Source organism: Meriones unguiculatus, chromosome 8 (genome assembly GCF_030254825.1).
Source record: "Meriones unguiculatus strain TT.TT164.6M chromosome 8, Bangor_MerUng_6.1, whole genome shotgun sequence".
Taxonomy (NCBI): domain Eukaryota; kingdom Metazoa; phylum Chordata; class Mammalia; order Rodentia; family Muridae; genus Meriones; species Meriones unguiculatus.
The window spans coordinates 1784379-1796489 of record NC_083356.1 but is presented as its reverse complement, the minus strand read 5'-3'; the positions used below and the strand labels follow the sequence as shown (position 1 = coordinate 1796489).

The 12111-nt window shown below is 53.7% G+C and overlaps 1 protein-coding gene across 1 annotated transcript; it reads right to left on the bottom strand.

The window, feature by feature from the left end:
- Positions 1 to 6450: 6450 nt before the first annotated feature.
- Positions 6451 to 11915, bottom strand: Krt5 (keratin 5). The gene is made up of 9 exons (XM_021628263.2): positions 11257 to 11915; positions 10532 to 10746; positions 9748 to 9808; positions 9554 to 9649; positions 9296 to 9460; positions 8803 to 8928; positions 8229 to 8449; positions 7471 to 7505; positions 6451 to 7093 (listed from the first exon to the last, which is right to left on the bottom strand). The coding sequence occupies exons 1-9, from the start codon at positions 11815 to 11817 to the stop codon at positions 6804 to 6806; spliced, it is 1770 nt and encodes a 589-aa protein (XP_021483938.2). The 5' UTR covers positions 11818 to 11915; the 3' UTR covers positions 6451 to 6803.
- Between the last annotated feature and the right edge of the window lie 196 nt (positions 11916 to 12111).

Genomic DNA, 12111 nt, shown 5'->3' with positions numbered 1-12111 from the left:
AATGGCCCTAGGCCAGGTGCCTGGATGGGCGGGGCTAGGGTCCTAGGGGAGGTGCCTGAATGGGCGGGGCTGGGGTCCTAGGGGAGGTGCCTGGATGGGTGGGGCTGGGGTCCTAGGGGAGGTGCCTGGATGGGCGGGGCAGGGGAAGTGACGAAGAAGTTCTCCTTTCCTCACGTGTCCAAGATTAAAAAGAGCCAAGCCAGAGCTCAGAGGGTCAATACAATCTCCAAGGGGAATGCTCTCCTGGCTCCCTCTAATCTCCACCCCGTTTGTGCTCTGGCTTCCCCATCACCACTACAGGACCTGCCTTACTAGACTGTGCGACTTTCAAAATTGTAGGGGGCAGGGGAGGAGGGGCAGGATTCTCTGACGATCTACCAATGAGATACAAAAGGCGTCTGGCTTGCATAACGGAAGCGGCCAGGTGAGGTTGTCTTGGGGAATCACACTGGGGAAATTACGGCCTCTTGACTGTAGTGGATGATTTCCCCATTGGGACAGTTTGCCAGCAATCCCGCCTCCTCGCTCCTGAAATACAAAACTCACCCTCCGCGCTGGGGTTACTTGGCGTTCGGCAGCCTATAGGATCTCACCTGGCCCGAGGTTGGGATTAATGACAGATCATTGATAGCTCTGGCACAAGTCTGTGGTACTAATGTCGCAACGTAAGCCTCTGAGGGATCAGCCTACTTCTTTGTCCTCGTCCTTGCCCTCCCTCTGCGACTGGAAAGAAATAGCCTGGATCTTTCTAATCTGGCAAGAGGAACTCGGAGTGATTAGGAAAGTCTGCGCCCTGGAGCCGCTGGATCGACCGGCAAATCTGGGTTCTAGTTCCAGCACACGTCTCTCCGTCCATCTCCACGACAGGAATGGGAAACGGGAAGTATTATCCCTCTCTTTTAAAACCACATTCTGTTGAGGTGTAATTTTCATATAAGGAGATGTACAGATCTTAAGTGTGTGGAACTCAAATTATCCTGTTAGGCTCAGGCATCTCTGTACCAGCAAAACGTAGGGTATTTATTGCCATTACTCCAGAAAAATCCTTTGAGCCCCTCTTTGTGAATTCCAATGCTCCAGGAAAACACTTTTTTAACCAAATATCCACACTGTGAGTGTGTGTGTGTGTGTGTGTGTGTGTGTGTGTATCTGGGCTTCATTGTGTATCTGGGCTTCATTGTGTATCTGGGCTTTTTCATTCAACAAAATGTTTTGAGATCATTGCACTTTGTAGCTGAGTGGTGTCTGAATATGTCCTGGACTGATCAACACATTTCTATTCATAAATTTCTGGGATATTTCCAGCCAGGGGTTCTCCTAAATAAAGGGGGGTTGGACACACTAGTATTTCTAGGAACGTAGATTTTCACCTTGCTTAAATGGATTCCTTAAACGGCAACGCATGCATTGGCAGTGGATGGACATTGGCTTTCAAAAGCTATTGCGCCATTTTGGAAAGTAGACTTCCTTTTAAAAGCAGTTTTTGGTTCGTAACAAGACGGAGCACTGCGCACCCTCTGCCGGGCAGAGCCCATCCCTAGCCAGATGGTATGATGGTCGAGGAAACTGCCCTACACGATATTATTGCCACAGGCCCACAGGTGTTTCAGGGATAGTCCAGCTGTTGCTCCATCTGTGAGTCTTGAAGACCACCAAGTGATGGGATCTCATTAATCCAGAAAAAGTGGACGATTAAAACCCAAATCCCATGATTCATTTACCTACCCCTCTGCTTCCTTCATTGTTGGCCACTGACCTTTCAGTCTTCCTAGTCTTTATTCAGAATGTAATTATAGAATGATAACAGACAGACAGACAGACACAACGCTTCCAGATCGGGTATCTGCACATTTAAGCTGTCTTTGTGTACGCTCACGGGCTGGTAGACTTTTAAGCCGATGTTTGTTTTCTTGCCACAGCACAGGCTGTGTGCACCTCCTGGAGGAACCAGGGTTTCTTCCATGGTTGTGTCTTTAGGAACACTGCTGCTTCAAAAGGCCGCGTGGAAGAGCTTGTGTTGGCATGCTCTTCCAGCTCATGTGAGCAGATGCCGGAAACACGACTGCTAAGTTTCTGGCATATTAAAAGCATGTTTAATGTTGCGAGAAACTCCCACCCTCCGTCCCAGAGCGGCTGCATCGTTTTGTATCCCCGTCTTGGACTGTGAGGGCCTCTTGTTCACATCGCCAAACGCTGGGTGCTGTTGGGGTTCTGGGTTCAAGCACCGTGTGACACAGAGTGAGGCCTCATTAGCACTTCTGTGATGTATATGTGATATTGAGCTGCTCTGCTCTACACAGCTAAACAAAATATCTTGCTGGACATTTAAGGCTGCCCTGAATCTATAAAGCAAGTTGCAGGAGGGGTCACGGGGCCTTGCTGAGACATGGGAGAGCACCCCCCACATCTGCCTTCAAAGGACACTGCCTCAGTGCAGGGCCATGGCAAGTGCCTTGTAAAGACCATGCAAGGGCATTTCCTGCCTCCTGCCTTCCACACCGCGGCTGGCACGGTTCCACGCATACATTGAGTGGTTAAGAGCACTGGCTGCTCTTCCAGAGGTCCTGAGTTCAATTCCCAGCAACTATATGGTGGCTCACAAGCATCTGTAATGGAATCTGATTCTCTCTTCTGGTATGAATGAAAACAGAGCACTCATCTATATTAAATAAATAATAAATATTTTTAAAAAACCTAATACATTGAGACATTGTTGTGGTTATAATTTTGAGTAGACTGTGTTGAATCAATGCAGAAGAAAGACACGAAAGCTTTTCCTTTGCTTATTCCTTCTCCAGTGTTCTTTCTTTCTCTGTTCCTGTTCTGTTCTGCAGAATCCCTATTCAGTGGAGAGATTCTGTTAACATTTCTTCCAGGGCAGGACTGTGGCAGCACGCCCCGCCATTTTTGTTTGTCTAGGGAAGTCTGTTTTTCTCTTTCTGTCTCTTTCTTACCAGGACTTGCCCGTGATTGGTAAGAGCTTTGCCACTGAGCTGTATCCCAAACACTTTAAAAAGCATTCTCCAGCTTTGAAACAGGGTCTTATCAAGGTGCGCAGGCCACTTGCTGTGCAGCCCAGGCTGGCTTCAAATTTGTAATCCTCCTCCCTCAAGCAGGTTAGTGATAGGACTGCAGGGTGAGGCAGTAAGCCTGCCTGACCCTTGCTTTTGTAGAGAAGGTGTAAAAACTACAGAATTTCAGCTGGGTGGTGGAGCGCGCCTTTAATCCCAGCGCTCAGGGAGGCAGCAGCCAGTGGGGCTCTGAGTTCGAGGCCAGCCTGGTACAGAGTGAGCCTAGGGCTACACAGAGAAACCCTGTCTCGAAACACAAAACAGAACTTCTAGATCTGTGGGTTGTTTCCTTCAGCACTGACTGTGTCTCTCCACTCTCTTCCTGCCGAGTGGTGATGCAGTCTGTTGAAGACACAGCTTGTGTGATTATTGTTCGTTAATCCTTGATACATCACCTGCTCGTTTCTCCGGCTTCTTTCAAAGTTTTCCTCTTTGTAACTGATGTTCTGAGGTGTGAAGTGATGCCCAAGTGCAGCTGTCTTGCGTGTGTGTGTGTGTGTGTGTGTGTGTGTGTGTTGTGCTCCTTTGTCTGTGATTTGGTGGTGTCTAGGTGCAGTTGTGTCCACGTGTGTGTTCTCATTGTGTTCCCTTATTTGCTGGCTGACATTAATTTTAGGAAATTATCACTGACTCGGGTGTTATTTCTGTCCATTTCTGTAGTCTCGTGTTCTGGCTGTCCCTTCCCACACATGTCACACCTGTGCTCTGGTACTCACTCACTCACTCTGGTACTCACTGTGTCACATCTGGAGTTTTAGCATCTTCTTCCCATTTTTCTCCTGGGCCTCCTCCTCCTCCTTCTTATTCTCCTCCTCCTCCTTCGCCTCCTCCTCCTCCTCCTCCTTCTTTCAGTCGTATTGGATTCGATCCTTATAGCTCATTTCAGAGAACACGAATCGCAGAATTCGCAAGCGTGCCCTGCCTGATCCTCTGGAGCGCTTCTTTTCAGTAGGTGCAATCAGTAGTGATTGAGTCATTTGTAGAGCTGCAGAGAGGGGCAGGCAGCTAAGAACAGGGCTCTGGCTGCTTCCACTCCCCCTGCTGGAGGTGCGAGGGGTTCTCCATCTTGGGCAGGCTTGGAGGCGCCCCTACAGGCAAAGCTCACCACAGCTTCCCTCCCCACCACAGGGAACCCTGCGGATCTTCCTGCTGGGACTGCCTGCCCCAGCAACCTGGGTCCTGATCACTGTCTGTCTATCTGTCTGTCTCCCACCTGAGAGGCAGCATCTGCTCTGATGGCTCAGTCCTCTGCTGGGTGAGGAGGAGCTCTTCAAGTGTTCAGCTGTGAGTAAATTCCCACAGGTGTGTGTCACAGATGGGCGATGGGAAAGGGCTCGGAACAGTCTTGGGGTGGAGGTGGTGGCTTTCCATCCCTGACCATCGGTCCCCAACTTCACCACCGTGCCAGCCTTCTGTCCCTTGCTGTGGCCTGCAGTCTGCAATGTGTGCTTGAGGCATACACATCAAGCTGCTGAGGGGCCTCGGCGTCACGTGCTGTGTGCGGCAAGCTTGCACATGGATCTCTGTTGCTTCGGGCTACATTTGTAAGTTCCACTTTGTAGATTTAGGATCTGAATCAGAACTCCCGGTAACTGTCACTTCGCAGCTTGAGCGCAGGCTTGAATCTCCCATCGGCCTTCAGGTGCTGAGTCTCAGAGCTGTCCATGTCCCACTCTGAGCTCGCTGGTTCCCTATAAAGCAGGACGGGTGCTAAGCTCCGCTGCTTCCGTTACCTGTGGCGGATGGTTGTATGTCTCAGGCTGGTGCAGCCCTCGTTCTATGGAACGTGCAAGGAGAGGGCTGATAGGCCGCAGTGAATGGCCCCACTGCACCCCGTGGCTGACACAGAGGAAGAGTGCCTCCCGAGTGCCAGGCTGCTGCCACCCTCCAGCAGCCTACACACTTCACTGGCCCCTGCTAACACTTCCCAGGCCCCTGCGGAGAATAAAAGAAATGTTTCCTCCGGGCCACAGAGGGAAACCAAGGAGCTGCAGCTATTTCTGTGGGAGCAGCCCCTCCCCCTGGTGATGAGCCTTCGAGGAGAAAGGTGTGTGTCAACAGGAAGACTCCAGTCTTGCCATAGCGCATCCACAAACAGGAAGAGGGAGGGAAAGGAGTTGGAATTGGGGAAAGCAGCATGATGGAATGAGGTTCCACAATTTGATATAAGTAGAAATCCCAGCCATTATAACGGAATTTATAGGGAAAAAAAAATCAAAAAGCATGCTGCCTGCCTTTGGGCCTTTACCACGTTTATAAATTATGTTCATACCATCGGAAATACTCCAGATGACGACAAACCTTCATGTGTGAGAGTCCTACTAGGCATAAACAGGACAGCCTGCATCTTCGGAGGTTGTGGGGATGGGGTCCGGCAGAGAACCAGCCTGCCTCCTCTTCAGAACTATTGATTCCAGCTGCCCCATAATCATGTCATCCCTTAAAATGCCCTGGTCTGAGTCACCCTACAAACTGCCTTGAAAGAAGCCGACTCGGCGGCCTTCCTCTCCAGTTGCAAGAGCTGCCCCATAGAAACTACGGCTGCCGCTCCGAGAGCTGCCTTTTGCGATCTGCTCAGAGAGGTGGCTTCTCCCGCGCCACACCACACAGACTGGCCTCTGTTCATGCTTGGAAGGAATGAATCGTTCTGCACAGCAGTTCCACAGCCTCGGGGTCATGGCCATTAAGAAACTGCAGCGAACACTGCTGAAGTCACTCATGCAGTCCATGCCTCTCACAGAGTTGGCTCCTAATTCTCTGCCTATTTTAACAGCCTCCACCTCAGAGGGTCACCACGCGGCTTCCCAGACACCCTTATAAAGAAATCCACTTAGTACAGACTCTCATGCGTGAATACAAGGAGTGCCATGTCCCGCCCAGAGTCTTGCCATCTTGGGCAACTCATAACGTTACTTGAACTAGGAAGTGCTAGCTCCCAGACACTGACAAGCAATGCCCATTGACTCTGTGGGTGTCCATGATATCAGAAGAAATCCCAGCATCCTATGGGCCTTTTGGAGTTCTGCGCCAATGGAGTCTGCACTTCCAGCCTCAGCCCATTCGCCTGTCTCTTACCAGTCGGCCTGCCTTAAACAGGCTCTCTCTTCAGCAGAGGCCCCTAAGATCTACCCAAGTACAGATGGGCGGACACACCCCTTCATGCCCTGCAGAGACTGGCTCACAGTCCAAGCTTCTGCAGCCTCCTCCCCCGCCTCTGGGGGCCAGTGGGCCACCTGTGGTGCCATGCTCTCTCAGGCCTCCCCCCCCCCCCCCGTCCTCCCTGGGAGTCCTCAGAGAAACCAAGCACACCTGGACAGGGCCCACCTTGAGCTGTCTCTAGGATGCCTGGAGACCCAGAGAAACCATTCTACTCAGAGGCTTATATTATAAAAGCGTTTTATTGGACATGTCTGGAGGAAGTCGGAACCAGGACAAAGTTAAGGTGAGATTCGGGGTAGGGCTCTGCTTTGGTTAGAGTCTGGAATGCTTTGGATGTCTGTGTCATTGAAAACCATCTCTAGGTTTTCAGTGTGGAATGGTGGCATGGGGAGGCCGGAGGTCGGGATGCGTTCCCTCTCGGTGGTTCTGCAGTAGACTTGGCCTAGACTACTCTCCAGAAAAGAGAAAGGTTGGCCCGGGAAACTGCCAAGAAGAAGCAGTCCCTGTGGGCCCGGGGCTGCCTGAGAGGGACAGGACTGCCCGAGAGGGCCGGGGTCTTGCTTCAGGCTCCTCCTAGCTCTTGAAGCTCCTCCGGGAGGAGGAGGTGGTGGAGACAAATTTGACGCTGGAGCTGCTGCCCCCACCGCTGCCAAAGCCCACACCTCGGCCACTGCTCGTACTGAAGCCAGAGCCCCCCACACTGAGCCCACCGCCCAGGCCCCCGCTGCTGCCGACGTAGTAGCCTCCGCCGCCACCTCCGCCAAGACTGCCGCCGAGGCCACCGCCCAGGCCACCACCGAGGCCCCCGCCAAAGCCAAGGCTGCTTCCTCCGTAGCCAGAAGAGACGCTGTTGGTGACGACAGCTGTGGAGAGAGGAGGACTGTCACCTTTAGGCCACACAGCAAACGTGTTTGATTCCACCTGAGGCAGAGTGTACACCAGGCCTTTCCACAAAGTATCGGGTTGGGCTGGAAGAACTAAATTATTCAGCTGGGGTCCCTGACAGGAAATTAGTGACACGGAGGAAAGGCGTGGAGCTGGCACTTGGTACAATAAGGGTTAAAGGCGAAGGTCCGGTGTGTACTGGTCCTGTCGCACCGGGGCAAAGCTGCCTCCTACCCCGGCCTGTGTTCTGCCCCTCCACCACTTGCCTCTCACTCTCTAGTGTTCATTTATTGGGAAGGCAAGTGTCTGGCATCTAGAAACAGCGGGATCTGAGTTGACACTCTAAGTCACTTACAGATGTTGACTGGTCCGACTCCTTCTCCACTCAGCCTGAAAGACAAAAAAGAAAAAAAAGTTGGGGTAAGAGTGAGCAATTGCTCCCCCAAAATAGAAGACCATCACTGTCGTGGTTAGGGTCACACCAAGCAAAGCATCTGCCTGTCTCTACATTCCTGACAGAAAAGAGCTTGGTCTCTCTTGTCATCCAATGACGAGGACGGGGCCCAGAGCTAGGCTGTCAAAGTAACAGCACACTTTCCACCCTGCTTCCCTAGGTGATGGAGGGCGTGAGCAAGCAGCCAATACAAGTGTGCATAAGGCAGGCTTTGCCTCACAGGAGCCTGCACTCTGGGTGTGGCCTCGAGCCGGAAGGAGCCCCTCACAGTTAGCAGTGCTGGAGGAATGAGGGACACACAGGAGTCTGAGAACCCAGAGGCACTCAGGCTGGTCATAAGAGGCTTCCCACAGGAAGAGGGAGCATAAGGAAGACGAGGGGTGAAGGTGGGTGTGGTGTGGATGCTTAGGTCTAAAAGAGATCACGAGCAGAAGCAGAAAGGGGACATAGTGCCGACACATCTTAGTTGACTGAGGAGGCCAGAGCCCAAGAGAATGAAATGAGGAGTAAGCCAAAGCCGCCAGCCAAGGCCTGCGGTGTGTCCTCCCCAAGTCAGACTGAAATCGGAGGGTGTTCAGTCATGTGTATGCGTGTCTGTCACTCTTCCTCAGACTCTGCTTTCCTAGGCCGCGTCAGGCAGGCACAGGCTGGGCGCCCACCTGCACTCCTCGCCCTCCAGCAGCTTGCGGTAGGTGGCGATCTCCACGTCCAGGGACAGCTTGGTGTTCATGAGCTCCTGGTACTCGCGCAGCAGCCGGGCCATGTCCTGCTTGGCCTTCTGCAGGGCCTCCTCCAGCTCAGCCAGTTTGTTCCTGGCATCTTTGAGAGCCAGCTCGCCACGCTGCTCAGCTTCAGCGATGGCATTCTGTAGGTTGGCACACTGCAGAGAGACAGGGAGCAGTGTGGACACTTAGGTAGCTGAACTGACACAAACTGCCGTTTTCTGAGAGTCCAAGCCAGACATAGCAAACCTGGAGGCCTAGAGACCCAGAAAGGACTCAGTACATCCTGGTCATTGTGAGGGGTGCACTATGGCAACATTGTGAATTGTTCCATCTCTGTGTGTTTGTGTGTGTTTGTGTGTGTGTGTGTGTGTGCGCGTGCATGCATATGTGTGGGCGTGTAGTGTGTCTCTGTGTGTGTACATGTGTCAAATGCAAAGCAAAAAGGTTTCCCACTTCAAGCCCAGGCCCCAGCCCCACCCCGCTTCATCCTCCTGTAACTCCTTCCTACCTGCTTCTTGACGTTGTCGATCTCAGACCTCAGCCTCTGGATCATCCGGTTCATCTCGGAGATCTCATGCTTGGTGTTTCGGAGGTCGTCCCCGTGGCGGCCGGCTGTCTGCTGCAGCTCCTCATACTGCCGCAGCAAAGGAGAGGGAAGACACAGCTAACTGGGGGTGTGGAATGCACTTCCCCGTGTTCCCAGGCAGGAGCTGCCAGGAGGTGGTAATCGGGGAACCCTCCAGCGTCTCGAGCTGGTTTGGGCCTTTCAAGAGGGAGCTACTCTTAAGGAACTTCCTGAGCCTTTGTTCTCATAAGGTACTGACCTGAAATTTCCTCCAATTCCCAGGCTTTTGTGAGAAAGAGTGGGCTGGCTATCCCTGCCGTCTATACCAAGTGGCCTTGGTAGCCTTGGGAGTCCTGTCCTGAGCACTGTGTGGCCTGGAACCCTACCCCGAGACAGGGCCATCCTCTCTTCAGGGGATAGCTGCCCAGGCACCCACCTTGGTCTGGTACCAGGATTCAGCCTCTGTTCGGCTGCGGTTGGCAATGTCCTCGTACTGGGCCTTGACCTCGGCAATGATGCTGTCCAGGTCCAGACTGCGGTTGTTGTCCATGGACAGGACCACAGAGGTGTCACTGACGTGGGTCTGCATCTGGGACAGCTCCTGTAGGGACACCTGAGGTTAGCCACCTGGTCCCTCTACTCAGTGCGGGGGTCGTTCGGATCCCTCAGGAAAGAGAGTTAGGCCACTGCTCACCGCATCGAAGAACATCTTCATGAAGTTGATCTCGTCCATCAGGGCGTCCACCTTGGCCTCCAGCTCCACCTTGTTCATGTAGGCAGCGTCCACGTCCTGCGGAAACAGGGGTGGTTGGCATCACTCCTGCCTGAGATGGCTCCACCCCCAGCACAGCACAGCCTGGGGATGTGGCTTCTCCTGGCCACACCCACCTTCTTCAGCATCACAAACTCATTCTCTGCGGTGGTACGCTTGTTGATCTCATCCTCGTACCTGGTGGTCAAAGGGGCGGGAAGTGTGTCAGAGGATGGGGCCAGATAAAGGCTGTGGCCCCGACCCTGTGAGCATGCTTTTACATGGGAACGGGGTCAGGGGGGGTGCTCACGTCTCACAGGCAGACGAGCAGAGGGCACCGAGAGCCCTGGGCACGTCCTCAGCCTGTGACACGCTGCCTTCTCTGAAGGTGCCTACCAAGAGCTCACTCTAGGATCTTTACTATTCGCCTGCTTCAGCCGTCCTCCCGCAGGAGTGGGGCCACGGCTGGGTGGCCGAGCACTTGCTTAGCATGCACAGATTCCTGCAATCACTCTCCAGTACCACCAAAAGCACAAACAAAGAAACAAACACTAGCAGCCCACTAAATCGGCAGCGGATTCGTGTGGCTGAAAGAATTCCTAGAGCCACCACTCGGGGCTCTGTCGGTTCCTGTTTTGAGCGGAAACTATCAAAGGCCTTGCTGTGTGTTTTGAGGACACTGGGAAGAGAGCCCTAGAACGTGAGGGTTCCAAGTGGCACTCGGGCAGGTGGGTGAATACCCGTAGAGGGGACTGCGCCCAAGGCCGGAACTTTCTGAATAGAGACTTAGAGCTTTTTTTTTAATAGTGTGATGTACGTGCTTCTAGCCTGTGGGGAAGAGAAAAGCCATTGCCTTGCTATGGAGCATGTCTGATACAAAGAAGACCCCAACGCCCCTCCACCCACCATATAATAACTCACTTGTTCTTGAAGTCCTCCACGAGGTCCTGCATGTTCCGGAGCTCCGAATCCAGGCGGCCCCTCTCCCCGAGGACCCCATCCAGCTGCCTGCGGAGGTTGCTGATGTACTGTTCAAACAATGGATCCAGGTTCTGCCTCACGGTCTTGGTGCCCTGCTCCTGCAGCAGGGTCCACTTGGTGTCCAGGACCTTGTTCTGCTGCTCCAGGAACCGCACCTGGGGGGGCCGAGTGTGAGAGGAAGACGTTTGAGTTTTCGGCTTCTGTAATGCGTCCACCAGTGTGCCGCCTGTCACTTGCTGTCCCACCAAAGCTTGCGGCCTGTGACTGTGAGGGAGAGTCAGCACTGAAGCTCCCAACACCAACCCTCCAGGGAAAATAGGTCCCTCATGCAGGCACAGCCAGCCCAGTAGTAGCTGGATGGAACATGGTCCTATTCACTGAGGCTCTTCTGCCCCAGAGACTCATAGGAGGCCTCAGGCACTCCTGTTATGTGAGAGCTGAGCTCATCTCAATCCACTTGGGTCTGGCACCCTCAGGAGCAAACTCTGGAGGAAAGGCACTCTGAACCGATTCCAGCTGCCGGTCTAACTAAAGAGGAGGGCAAAGCCAGGACAGAGTTACCTGGAAACACAGACATCGTCTGTGCAAAGCCCAAAGCCCCTGCCCTCTACTGTCTCTGGCACAGACTGCAGACACACAGGCTCTTTAGGAAGGACCCGTCTCACCTTGTCAATGAAGGAGGCAAACTTGTTGTTGAGAGTCTTGATCTGCTCCCTCTCCTCAGTCCTCACCCGCTGGATGGTGGGGTCGATTTGCAGGTTCAGAGGGGTGAGGAGGTTCTGATTGACAGTGACCTCTTGGATGCCTCCAGGGGGGCAGACAGGGAAGCCAGCTCCCCCGTAGCCACCACCAAGGCCACCTCCAGCACCGAAGCCGAAGCCACTGCCGGCTCCACCACCAAAACCAAATCCACTGCCGGCTCCACCACCAAAACCAAATCCACTGCCGGCTCCTGCTCCGAAGCCGAAGTTGCCTCCAGCACCCCTGAAGCTGCGGCCGCCAGAACTGAAGGATATCCTTTTGGAGCCCCCCACATTGTAGAGGCTCCGGCTGCCATAGCCCCTCGAGGCCAAATTGCCCCCAAGGCTGACCCTGCCGCCACCACCACCACCACTGTGGGACACTGAGCTGAAGCTGGTACGAGAGACAGAGGGGGTGATGGCGGAGGCAGCGCTGAAGGAGCGGCTGCCCCCGCTTCGGAAGGACACGCTGGATTGGCGAGACATGATGGTTTGTTCCCGGATAGCAGGAGCACTGGGCGCTGGTGGCTGGGAGGTGCCGGTGAGGTCTCTGTGGGTGGTTCTGTAACTTACGAGCTTCAAGGCCTCCATTTTATCCCCCTGGAAGTGGGCTGGGCGGGAGAGCTGTCGAGCTGTGAATGATGAGTGGGCTGGGCATGCCTGGGGGCCAGCTGTGAGCTCACCCAGCACACCTGCAGTGGTGTGGGGCGCAAACGCTGCTCCCCTGCTCCCAGCAGGCTCTGCTCTATCAGAAGTAACTCTTTCTTGCAGTGCGGGTGC

Bases quoted from the DNA above. Each gene is read 5' to 3' on its own strand.
- Krt5 (XM_021628263.2), bottom strand. From the start codon at position 11,817: ATGTCTCGCCAATCCAGCGTGTCCTTCCGAAGCGGGGGCAGCCGCTCC. The intron at 9,809-10,531 runs GTGAGTTATTAT...TTTGACCACCAG, and splicing joins GTGGAGGACTTCAAGAACAA to GTACGAGGATGAGATCAACA. The intron at 9,461-9,553 runs GTGAGCAGTGGC...GTGTCCCTACAG, and splicing joins TGAAGATGTTCTTCGATGCG to GAGCTGTCCCAGATGCAGAC.